Source organism: Bidens hawaiensis, unplaced genomic scaffold (assembly GCF_021521415.1).
Source record: "Bidens hawaiensis isolate Kalapana, Puna unplaced genomic scaffold, B.hawaiensis_p1.1 tig00012610_1, whole genome shotgun sequence".
NCBI lineage: Eukaryota > Viridiplantae > Streptophyta > Magnoliopsida > Asterales > Asteraceae > Bidens > Bidens hawaiensis.
Genome location: NW_027492036.1, coordinates 342,045 through 354,724, shown reverse-complemented (window position 1 = coordinate 354,724; position 12,680 = coordinate 342,045). Strand labels below are relative to the sequence as shown.

The window sequence follows — 12,680 nt, the reverse complement described above, 5'->3', positions numbered from 1 at the left end:
CGCTTTTTTATTACAGTTTCGAAAGAGATTTATGAAAACTCGATGGATTCATGAAAGTTGAATGAATATATGAGAAAAAAATTGGCTATTCATTCAAATTCCTTATTGTCTTTATCATCTTAGGCATATAAATATCGTTTATTGAATTTTACCACATTCATCTCTTACACTCAAATGTGTATATAAATTGATTTAATAAAAAAAGGTTGATCTGATTTCTTTAAAAATATAAAAGTTTTGATTATATTGGTATAAATAGCTGCATATATTTAGTCTATATAATTTAGGTAATTAGTTATTTGATTAAAGGATGGATTGATATAAACCGACATAAATATATTTTCATTAAAAATAGAATAATAGTTTGAGCTGGAAATTTAGGCTAGCATTGAATCTTCAACTAGCATATTCGTCAGTTATATTCTTTTATTAGAATAGGACGATAGGTATATTTAGATTTAGATGACACATGTGATGGTCAAACTTATTTTTATGGCTAAATTCACTTTTTTTTTGTTTTTATTACACTACCTTAGCCAAATTAAAACTTGGGTCTTCGTAAAGAAGTTTTGCTTCTTACCACTAGGGTACAATCCAGGTAATGTGATCGTAAAATTAATTTATATTCTAGAGCCGACAGGGGCAGATCTATAGTAGAAATGGGTGGTTCCCCGGAACCACCCGAGTTTCGAAATAATAGTGTATTTGTATATATAAAACATTAGAGGAACCACCTTATAAATTAGGAAGGAACCACCTTAAAAACATTTGAAACGCTTGGCCAGCTGGTAAGGTGCTGGTTTTGTAACTTGAAGGTCACAAGTTCAATTCCGGATTTCCATATAATTTTTGAACTTTTTTTAACTACTGCACAACCCATTTAGGGTTTTATTAGTCAAAAAATAAAACACACCGACACTAAACACAATGGCGCCTGCGATCTCCCCTGTCCCCTCGTCCCCGTCAGCCGTTCCCCGACCACCACCGCAACTGCCTTCCTCTCCTCCTGTCTTCTACTCTTCCTCGAAGCTCGATTGCTCGAATCCTCCCACTTTGAAGGTAAGTTTGCATTCATTTGTTAAATGTTAATTGTTCTTGACTTGTTAATTGTTCTTGATTGCTAACTACTTAATTGTTAGGTTATTTGTTAAATTTAGTTTTAATGGCTTGTGGTCACGAATAATATATTTCAATTCATGGTTGTTGGTGTTGGGTGTTAAAATAGTTGGAAAGATAAGAGTGGTGGTGTTGGTGGATGTTTTTTGTTGAGGTAAGGTTAATTGTGTGAATATGGTTTCTAACCGGCCCGAACCTCAAACAGACCCAGAATTTATTATTGTATTTTTATTATGTAATGAACTTTGCCCGAACCATCTAACCGACCCGAACCTCAAACCGACCCGGAATTTTTTATACCCGATTCTATGAAATTGAATCATCTAAAAGTTGTGCACCACCTGAAAAAAATTCCTGGATCCGTTACTGAGAGCCGAATGTATGGTAAATCGTTTTTGGATGAAAAACTTGATTGCTCATTTAATAAAACAAACGCGCGTGTTTTTATGTTTGATGTATTTATATAGTCGTTAATGCATGCGTGTACGGTGTACCATTAATGTTTATTTACCGTATTACAAAAATACAGGTAAATGTGTTGGTTATATAGTTATATGTATGCATAAATACAAACAAACAAAGGCTTTTATGTTATTATGTATGCTCTTCATTTTTATATAACATGTATCTTGATGATCATCTATCGTATCAACTAAAGCACACAAGCAAATTCATTTACTTAAAACATAGTAACAAATATGAAACCGAGTTCGTGCATTTGTTTTTGTTTGTTAACAAAATTTTATTTTATGCCAGTTCAAGTTTAATAATTATATTATTATGATCATTTTTATGGCCATTAAAAAGGTGATCGATATGGGCTTGGGATTGGGATTGGGATTGGGATCAAAGTTGAACGATCTATATTGGTTCAATCCGCTTATCTTAAGGAGCTAAAATGTTTTGCTCGAGCTCAAACTGTAAAACCTCAAGTCAACTCTTTTATTTGAAAATATATGTATAGTTTCTAGATTTATATTTTTCACTCGTGCTTATTATAAAACAATAGAAATAACATTCTTAACATGCACATAGGCTTTAATTTAAACGAGTCACCCGATTGAGCCAACAAGACAACTAACGAACCCGCTAACTAGCTAAAATTTTTTTTGTGAAAGACCAACGACTAAAGCTCATTTAACTAGGGTAACCCAATATTAAAAGGCGATCCCACATATTCGAAATTACAGACAGTGCTGGGTAGGGGTGTTCAAAGTCGGATATTCGAAATACCCGAAAAATACAATAATTATAAAAAGTTTAAAGAACTACTTTTAAAAATATTTTGGATATACGAAATATCCAAAAAATTATCCGAAGTATCTGAAATATCTGAAAATTATCCAAAAAATTATCCGAAATTATAAATAATAATTATTATATAATAATTTAAAAAAATATATGCTGGATAGTTAAATAAAATTTTCAAAATCACTATCCAAACTCGGATCCGTAAATTCAGTTTCGGATATTTCAAATACAGATCCGAACTATCCAAAAATTTTCAAAATCATTATCCGAATTCGAATCCGTAACTTCAGTTTTGGATATTTCAGATACATATTCGGATTCTGATTTTTTTAAACAAGAGTGACGGACTATTTTTTTTTAACAAAACCCGTCACCCAAAGAGCAAACTATTACCTCATGTTCCAATATAAAACAGTAAAAAATCAATAATTACCATTTACAAGTAACATTTCCCCGTTTATTGAAAAAGAAAAGGACGAGACAATTAGGAGAAAGTTTGAAGGCATCAGTAACGCAAACGCAGGTGGATTCAATTCAAAGCATCATCATCATCATCATCATCTTCTTCCTTCCTTTCCTGCAATTGAAGTTGATGGATAAATCCACAATAGGAGGAGATTCACGCAGCAACAAAGCAGCTGTTCAAGCCACTAATGACGATGCTTCCGCCAGCAAATTGTACCTTTCCTTTCCTAACCCTAATTTCCATCACTTTCCTAATTAAACCCTATACGTAATTGCCACATTCAGTTAGGTTTTGTTGCATAATATTGGTACCGATTGAAATCACAGATGTAGTTAATTGCTTCAAACTGAGCCCTAAATTGCAAACCCTAGATTATTAATCTATCTATGCATAATGTGAATACCTGCTTCTTCCTAATACGTATATATTGTCAATAATTAAAAACAGGACACGTGCTAACGAGCCGAGCTGCTTGATAAAAAAGTTCTAAACGGGCCAACCTTCAGCTCGAGCCTTGTATGGGAAGCTTGTTTAGGCCCGTCGATCCTTGTGTATATTTTCAGTTTTACCTCTTTTGGACTTCTATGTTTTAGTTTCACACTGCACAGCCGAGCTTAGGCTTGCTTAAGGTACTACATGAGCTAGCCCAAATTAGGCTTGTTTAAGGTTTTTCTCAAAATGTATTAAAAAAATGAAAGACGTATATAAATTAATTAGTAAATTAGAAAAGGCCTGAGCTTGAAAAATCATCACACGAGCCGATCTCAAGCTTAGAAAAATATCTCGAGATGAGCCGAGCTTGAGCTTTAGAAAAAGATCTCGAAACAAGCCGGGTTCGTGCTTTAGAAAAACATCTCTAATCAGCAAGCAGAGCTTGAGCTCTCGTAACTCAAAACGATTCGAGCCCGGCTCAGTTCGGTTCATTTACACCCTACTCGCGCTTCGTAAGAACTAAGGTTTTTGTCAAATTATAGAAATGTAATGCGTAAATTCGATTACTTTGTGTCAAAAATTTAACCCCCTACTCGCACATCATAGAACTAGGGTTTTTGTCAAATTATAGAAATATAATGCGTAAATTCAGTAACTTTGTGACAAAAATCTTTTGTTGTTCTTCCCATGATTGTTCAATGTCATCAAATGGTTCAAATCCTTATAGAAATAAGCTTCATTTATAAGTAACATTTGATATGGCATCCATATAATATAAAGATTCGTTTTTTATATAATTTTTGGACAATAATATTAATTGTTTTTTATGTATGGTTGAAAGGTCTTGTGTGAAGAAAGGATATATCAAAGATGATTATGTACATTTGTTTGTAAGGAGGCCAGTTAGGAGATCTCCAATAATTAATCGTGGTATGCTAATGTTTCGTTTGCTACCAAAAATTATACGTTATACGTTTTTTTGATGACTTTATTATTGTTTTGCATGTGTATGTTCGTCTTCTTAAGGTTATTTTGCCCGCTGGGCTACCTTCCGGAAGTTTCTCCATCAGTTTCTGAATAGTGAACCGAAATCTAATGGTCACGTTAAAAAGCAGATATTATCACTCGGAGCCGGTTTTGATACAACATATTTTCAGTTGCAGGTTTGTCATTTGGCTCATCTTTTGTTAAGCAAGTACTATTGTTATTACTACTATTATTGTTGTTGCTGCTGCTGTTGTTATTTTTGTTATCTAAATCATTGGCAGGATGAAGGGAGGGCCCCGCATTTGTATGTTGAACTCGATTTCAAGGAGGTGACTTGTAAAAAGTCAACCATTATTGAAAATTCTCCACAGTTAAGGGGAAAGATCAGTGAGTCAGCGTCAATATCTCAAGGTATTCGATGTGTAAAATATCTTTAACTAGAACTCAAGAAACACGTTTTCATCTCAGACAGACAGACTGACACTTTGATTATTAATTTCATTAATTTTTATATCTGCAATTTTGCAGAGAAAGGAGAAGTAATAAGTGATAATTACAAACTTCTGCCTGTTGATTTGAGGGATATACAATATTTAAATGACCTTATTTTAGCTCATATGGATCCAAGGTATGTGCATCAGTTAGTTTCTTATCCTAATATCTTAGTTTAGAAAATTGACGTTACCGTTTTCAAGTTATTATGTGGTGGATGTTTCCTTCGAAAGCTTATTAAATTTTTTATTGACAATCTAGAATAAGCATTTTTGTGTAGGCCTGTGAACGAACAAATGGTTCCATGAATCATTCAGTGGGAAGCTCGTTTATTTAATAAATGAATGAACATTAGCCAAATTTTTTGCTCATTTAGTTAAATGAAAGAACATGAGCACATGTCTCGTTCGTTCATTTATCTTCGTGAATGTTCATTTACGCTCGCTCATTTAAGTTCGTTTATGTTTGTTATTGTACGCTTGTTTTTGTTAGCTAGTTTTTTAGGCCTGTTATAGTTTAGTCTAGCTTTAATAACTTTTTTATGTTCGTGAACGTTTATCTATGTTTGCTCCTTTAAGTTCATTTATGTTCGTTTGTTTATGTTCGTTTACATAAGTTAGTCTACTTTGTTTATGGTCATAAATATATTAATTAAAACTTGTTAGGCTAATTGCTTGCATTTACTTTTAGTTGGTTTTAGTCCGGTTATGTGTTTTACGTTCGTGAAGCCTTCGTTTATACTGTTAACAAACAAACATAAATAAACACAAAAACATTCGTTTTCTTAACAAACGAACAAACACACACAAGAAACCCTCGTTCTTTTGATTGTTTGTATTCGCTCGTTTGTTCGTTTAAAGTTAAACGAACGACGGAACGAACACGAACATGCTTTGTTTGCGTTTGCTCGGTTCATTTACTGGCCTACATGTCTACATGCCACAATAATAACTTGAAAAATAATATCTTTGTTGATTACCTTTATTAAATAGATTTTGTTACAATCAGCTTGCCAACATTTATAATCGCGGAATGCGTTCTAATATACTTGGATCCCGAGTCAAGCAATGCCATTGTCGAATGGGCTTCTAGAACATTCTCTACATCAGTATTCTTTCTATACGAGCAGGTATTATTTTTTTAATCATATGAATACACAAATATAGATTAATCCTTTTATACACTTTCAATATGTCACCATAATATATTTTCCTGCAATAATAGATTAATCCTCACGATGCTTTTGGGCAACAAATGATCAGAAATTTGGAGGTAATATATTATGGATTCTATTTTTGTGTCCCTTAAATGGTCATAAAAAAGTTCAGCATTGATCAAATGTAACGCTGATGTGAGTTTATGTTTTTTTTAATAAAGAGTCGGGGGTGTGGGTTGCTAGGCATTTATGCTACACCGACATTGGATGCAAAGGAAAAACTTTTTCTTGACCGAGGTTGGCAGGTATGTTTTAGATGTGAAATAATAATAATACAAAATTCATGTGTATTAACGGATATTTATGATGAGTTATAGAGAGCCGTTGCATGGGATATGCTGAAGGTATATACTAGCTTCATTGAACCTCAAGAACGGCAAAGGTATTTGTTTTTTGAATAAATACCGTTCGGTGGTTAGTTTGTTTATGTTCGTTTATTTAATAAACGAACGAAGACTAACAAAAGCTTTTATTCATTTAGTCAAGCGAATGAACATGAACACGTCTCGTGACCTCGTCATTCATTTATGTTCGTGAACGATTTCGTCTATGTTCGTTCGTTTGCGTTCTGTGTTTGTTACTTACTATTGTTTAAGTTTGTTAATATATTCATTTAAGTATTTCAGGCCCATTACAATTTAGTCTAGTTTTACACTTTTAATAGCTTTTTAGGCCCAATATATTTTTTTAAACGCTTATTTTTAATTCGTTTTAGCTCAGTTATGTTCTTGAACTTTTCTTTTATACTGTTGAGTGTTGTCACACACAGACAAACACATTCATTTTCTTAACGAACGAACATGAACAAGAAAACCCTGTTCATTTAGTTGTTCGTGTTCAGTTATTTGTTCGGTTAAAGTTATATGAACAAACACAAACATAGCATGTTCGTGTTCATTCGGTTCATTTACATGACTTGGTATAGCAAAAGTGATGAAAAATTGAACATCTTTAAAAAGCTTTTGTAATCTGTTTAACGAGTTTCCTCATTTACTCTTGTTAATTTGTTCACTAAAAATATATTTTATAAGATTTTTATCCATGTTTGGTTGATCAGGATCGAACGGTTGGAATTGTTTGATGAGTTTGAGGAATGGTATATGATGCAGGCAAGTTTCTATCCTAATATCTCATAGCTAAAAAAAATTGCTTGACCCTGAAAGTCAAACTAACTAGTTCTGAAAACTTCAAGTAGAAATTGAGTTAACTTTCTAAAAAGAATTGTGAATTTAAAACATCAAAAAAGTAACCTTAATACTAACTATTATCCCTCCAATGTTTATTTCAGGAGCACTATTGTGTCACTTGTGCAATCAACGATGCCATGGTACGGTTTGCATACGATTTGTTATAAAATATGAAATTACCAAACTACCCTCCTGATATTAACATAGTAAACCATTGTTAACAAGCCATCTAATGCATTTTGTTTCAGGGCATGTTTGAGGATTATGGTTTTCCTAAAGACCAGCATGTAACCAGTGCCTCTACAACATCATCCCCATGAAAAAACCATAAGTTATATGATACAATCACTTACATCACATGTGTCATGTGATTGGCACATGGTACCCAAAATGGGAAAGCTTTGTTAGTTTGTTTTTATGTGGTTGATTGAATCTTGTGGATAGTGGTGGTGGTGGTGGTGGTGGTGGTGGTGGTGGTTTTGATTGAATCTAAAGAAATGATTGTTTTGCTTTTTCTTTAGGTTTTACCAAATGAACCACTATATGTGGGTCCCTTTTGTTTTGTGTTTTATATTGGTGTTACGTTGTTTTTCTAATATAAAGAGAGGTATCATGGCAACATAGTGATTGATGGCCAATTATGCAAATAGAAAACTTGAAGTAGAAACAAAAAGATTCAATCCTCAAAATCTCAACAACAATCTTGGTGGGTCACCTCTCCATCAAAACAAAATGATTTGAGTCTATAATACTAAAATGTGTGCATATTCATTAGTTGCCATCATGAAAGAAGCCCACAGTAGCATTATGTTGGATGACCCTACTCGTTGACTAGTCAAACATAAAGTGTTGTATGCCCACTAAAAAAATAAGAGATGTGTCGATAATTAATCTCCATCATACACCATGTGGTAAAGGTGACAATTCTTGAAATTTACACCCCAAAAAGATACTGATCTAAACCATCTAGTTTGACCTCCTTAAATTGTTGGTACAAATGAGCCGGGTCGTTCGTGAGAAACTTGAGATTGATTGATAAAAAGTTTAAAGCGAGTCGAGCCTCAAACAAAGCTCGCTTAGTTTATGAAGCTGAGGCTAAGCTTTGTATGGCAAGATTGTTTAGGCTCATCGAGCCTTGTGTATTTTTATGCTTAAACTTGTTTAAGGCTTTTCTCAAACTAACTCGAGCCGAACCGAGCCAATCTAGAGCTCAAGCTTCAGAATAGTCTTAACAAGCCAGTATCAAGTAGTGTAAGGTGCTGGCCCAGCTAGGCTCATTACTATAGTCTAGGGGCATCCATCGTCGTGGCCCGTGGGTTGACTTGAATACTACCCATATTTTTAATTGTGTAAAAAGCATCAATCATTACCCATACACGCTTAAAATTGTGTAACACGAACATGACCCATTAAATCAATTTATTTAAACATGTCAAACAAGTTAGATGGCAACAGTAAAGTTATAAATGTGTCTCTTCGATTGGTGTATTATAAAAAAAGGGCAGGCCGAGTCATAACTATCAGGTTGACTTGTTTAATTAAACGGCTTAAGCATGTCAACATGAACACGACTCGCTTATTAAACAAATTAAATATGACAACCCAAAAACAAATTGTTTTCGTGTCATGTTTCGGATAATGTCAGATATAGCCCTAGTTTAAACCATAAAATCTGAGTCAAACCGGTATGATTCATATCGACAAATCTCCAAACTAAACCGGTAAAATTTGGTAGTTGGTCGGTAAATAACATTTTCTAGGGTGATAACACAATATATAGATTGAATACAGTCAACACTTACAACTCAACAACAAGAAGCAATAACAATTCTAAACGTTACATGATGAATTACACCTAAAAGAACTCGAAATCGAGATATTTACCTCCCGGCTTAACCCCTGGCCCCGATCCCGGTCCCGCCATTCGTTTACTATTACTACCCGCCCCAACCGGGTCAATCGCTCCAAACTTCACAGGCAGCTCGGGGTCCACAGGCCTGGGCACTTCTGGAGGCGTACTGCACCGAATCAAAGCCCAATTCACACCTTCAAAAAACGGGTGTTGTTTAATCTCGGTAGCCCCACGTTTAACACCAAGCCGATGTTGCGGTTCCTTTACAAGCAAACCCCTGATCAGGTCCCGGCTCGCGTAGCTCGTAGCCGGTGATTCAGGAAACCGTAGCTGCTGACCAACCACGTTAAACAAAGTGGCTCGGTTTCCTGCACCCTTAAACGGGGTCCGACCGTATAACAACTCGTGCAAGAAAACCCCGAATGTCCACCAATCAACTGCGCTACCATGTCCCTCGCCTTTAATAATTTCAGGGGATAAGTATTCATGGGTCCCCACAAATGACATGGACCGAGCCGCGGTCGGTTCAGCTACAAGTTCAGGGAGTTGACCAAAAAGAGGAGTCGGGTCCGTTCGTGGTTTGGGGCTTCGTTTTTTCTTGCTTCTTTGAGGGAAAAAGCGCGGGAGGAAACACGCTGGTTGAATGCAGACGGACGTGGGCTCGATACACGCAGGTTGCACGCAAAAAGCACTATTCGGGCCTCGTTTAGTAGGATCGGAATCTAACGAGGATGATTTAACGAGGGTGGGTGATACCGCACACCTTAACGAAAGATCAAAGTCGGACAACATTATGTGACCATCATCGCGTACCAACACATTTTCGGGTTTCAGGTCTCGGTATACGACTCCAAGCATGTGAAGATACTCGAGAGCTAATAAAACCTCAGCAGCATAAAACCTGAAACGAGTAAAGAGTTTAAAACAGGTTATTTTTAGTACTATCAGAAACGGGCCACACTTAAAACAGGTCATTTTTAGTACTATCGGAAACGGGTCAGGCTTAAAACGGGTCACTTTTAGCACTATCTGAAACGGGTAAAGTTTAAAGCGAGTCATTTTAGCACTATCTGAAATAGATGTAGGACTTTGGGCAACTTTTAACCCGGTTGGCCCTTCCCCTATTAGCTAAATTTAGGCCTGTAAACAAACCGACCGTTCAGTGAACGGTCCGTGAGCCGTTCAGTGGGAAGTTTGTTTATTTTTATTTATTATAAATAAACGAACATGAAAAAAACAAAAAGTTGTTCATTTAGTTAAATCAACGAACATGAACACGTCTCATTTGTTCATAGATGTTCGTGAACGTTCATTTGTTTACGTTCATTACTATATTCATTTAATTTTTTGGGTCCATTACCCTTTAGTCTACTTTTATACCCTTTTAGGCCCAACACGTTTTTCACCATTACTTTTAGTTATATTCGTTCATCTATGTTCAGTTATGTTTATTCGTTTACGGTTATGAACAATTCATTTATACTGTTAATGAACGAAGATAAACAAACATGAAGTTGCTAATTTTCTTTACAAACGAACATGAACAAGAAAATGCTCGGTTCGTGTTCGGTCGGTTCGTTTGCAAGCCTACTTTTGTACATGGCACAGTTATTTCATGTAAATTTGACAAACAAATGCATACCTTGCTGCATATTCTGAAAAATGTTTGCCAGGTTGGCGCTGTCTCAAGGTATGCAAATCGCCACCTGGACAGTACTCCATAACCAAACACGAGAACCTGTCGGTTTCAAAATGAGTGTATAAAGTAGGCAAAAACGGGTGATCAAGCAGTTGTAATATATCTCTTTCAGTTTGAGCCCTAGATAACTTCTTTCTACTAGCAAGTGAAGCCTTGTCCATCACCTTCATTGCAAAATAACAACGGGTCCCACTCAACTCGGACTGATAAACACTGCCAATGTCACCACACCCGAGTAACCTAAGCAGCCTAAAATGACTCATACCCAAAAGCCCGTCTCGTGACCTTATTGCAAGAATCGCCTTCCACCTAGGATCATTACCTTTATGAGGCTTGTTGGTTCCATTGGTGAAGTTGCTCCAGTTACTTTCATCACTTAGACCACTACTATCACTCGCTCGACTTATACTCGTTTTCCCACTTTCAAAACATTCCCCTCGAAAGGGCATTTTGGTAATTCCACCACGGTCAACACTTAGCATACTGTCACTCATTCGATACGTGCTTGTGCTCATTGATGTAACGACACCTGTACTATCGATGCTACTATGCGGGCTTACATTACCACTTGGAGGTAAAGAAACATCCCAAACGCACTCTTTCTCATCAGAATCTCGACATGCGGGCGAGTTTGTTGTATTTCGTGACGGGTTTTCTTCGACTCCTGAAACGCGAATAGAAAGATCTTCAAGAAAGAGACCTTTTATGGGAGTTTTTTGACCGATCGGGACACAAACAGGCCTCATTAAATCCATGTCAACAGGCTCCGGAGGATGACTAGCGCCCGAGAACGAGGTGGAACCGATATCATCATAGCATTCATCAATATTTCCTTTGAAAGCATCATCCTGTAAAGAGTTTTTCCCTTTAAATTTGCTGGCAGATACCGGTAAACCTTGTGTATTTAAATGATTCATATCTTGTTGAATGATATCAAAAATCTCCCTTGAAAGCGGAAGCTTCTGTGAATCATGAACTCTTCTCATTTCTGCTTATTATGGTATAACATTTATCAGCATTCTCTATTTCACTGTTCTGCAAAAGATTAAGCAAAATTTAGTGAATATGATGCATAATTCAGTGTAAATAAACAATGTTTGCCAAAATATGAATCTAACATAAATGTTTGTGGAGCATATAGAAGATATGAAAGGGAATTACATCAATAAGGCATTTTAGGGTTTGGTTTAATAAAACAATCAAATAAATAATAATAATAATATGAATCGAAAAGCAACAAATTTCTTTCAACTTAAAAAAAATGAAAAGGGGTTTTGACGGATGGATCGGATTTTGACCTAATCGCAGCAACAAAAACATCACATCACCGATTATTAAATCAAAAATAAAATAAAATGTGAGTTGAAAGTTGAAATTGAAGAAAAATAAAGATAGAAAGAGGTGATTACCGGCAGATCTGAGATGAAGAAAGAGGTGAGTGTATCTACTGGTAATCTGATTGTTGAAGGAGGTGTAGATGAGAGAAGCAATAGATGATTCCAGTGGAGTGGAGTGAGATTACTTACTGGTCTCTGCATAAAGGTGAGCTGAGAATGCAGAGAGCCAAGTGATGACGACGACAGCAGATGACTATCTCCTTCTTTATTATTATTTGCTTTTTCTTTTTTCTTTCATTGGGGGTGAAGCACTTTACTCTCTGGGAATACATATATATAACATAATATTTTATAGTTTTTTATTTATTAAAGTTTTTTATAAGGTGCAATTTCTTTCTCTTAAAACAATATTTAGAATTTATAAATTTTATTCGGGTGTCTGATACTTCTAAATGTTTTTTTTTTTGGAATTTTGAAGAATAAAATTTGATCATGGGGTATTATTGCTATCATAATTGGATTGGATGTTTCTATATCAGGAAAGGAGTATCTGAATCTAACAAGTAATGAGCAACTAGGTTAGGGTTTTAGAGTTGGGTTTGAGATTCATAAGTCTAATACTGGCCTTGTTTCAGACGTCCTCGT

The 12,680-nt window shown here is 35.4% G+C and overlaps 2 protein-coding genes across 2 annotated transcripts; one reads left to right on the top strand and one right to left on the bottom strand.

Annotated features, from left to right (window-relative positions):
* The first annotated feature begins 2,951 nt into the window (after positions 1 to 2,951).
* LOC143541545 (leucine carboxyl methyltransferase 1 homolog) lies at positions 2,952 to 7,467 on the top strand. The gene is made up of 12 exons (XM_077034345.1): positions 2,952 to 3,045; positions 4,107 to 4,195; positions 4,292 to 4,428; positions 4,534 to 4,663; positions 4,781 to 4,880; positions 5,753 to 5,873; positions 5,969 to 6,016; positions 6,122 to 6,205; positions 6,278 to 6,342; positions 7,018 to 7,069; positions 7,249 to 7,287; positions 7,396 to 7,467. The coding sequence occupies exons 1-12, from the start codon at positions 2,960 to 2,962 to the stop codon at positions 7,465 to 7,467; spliced, it is 1,023 nt and encodes a 340-aa protein (XP_076890460.1). The 5' UTR covers positions 2,952 to 2,959.
* Positions 7,468 to 8,923: 1,456 nt separating this feature from the next.
* LOC143541543 (serine/threonine-protein kinase D6PK-like) lies at positions 8,924 to 11,684 on the bottom strand. The gene is made up of 2 exons (XM_077034344.1): positions 10,642 to 11,684; positions 8,924 to 9,900 (listed from the first exon to the last, which is right to left on the bottom strand). Exons 1-2 carry the CDS (start codon positions 11,682 to 11,684, stop codon positions 9,003 to 9,005), a joined length of 1,941 nt encoding a protein of 646 aa, XP_076890459.1. The 3' UTR covers positions 8,924 to 9,002.
* Positions 11,685 to 12,680: the final 996 nt, after the last annotated feature.

Bases quoted from the DNA above. Each gene is read 5' to 3' on its own strand.
- LOC143541545 (XM_077034345.1), top strand. From the start codon at position 2,960: ATGGATAAATCCACAATAGGAGGAGATTCACGCAGCAACAAAGCAGCT. The intron at 6,017-6,121 runs GTAATATATTAT...TTTTTAATAAAG, and splicing joins AAATGATCAGAAATTTGGAG to AGTCGGGGGTGTGGGTTGCT. The intron at 7,070-7,248 runs GCAAGTTTCTAT...TGTTTATTTCAG, and splicing joins AGGAATGGTATATGATGCAG to GAGCACTATTGTGTCACTTG.
- LOC143541543 (XM_077034344.1), bottom strand. From the start codon at position 11,684: ATGAGAAGAGTTCATGATTCACAGAAGCTTCCGCTTTCAAGGGAGATT. The intron at 9,901-10,641 runs GTATGCATTTGT...TACTCGTTTCAG, and splicing joins TTTTCAGAATATGCAGCAAG to GTTTTATGCTGCTGAGGTTT.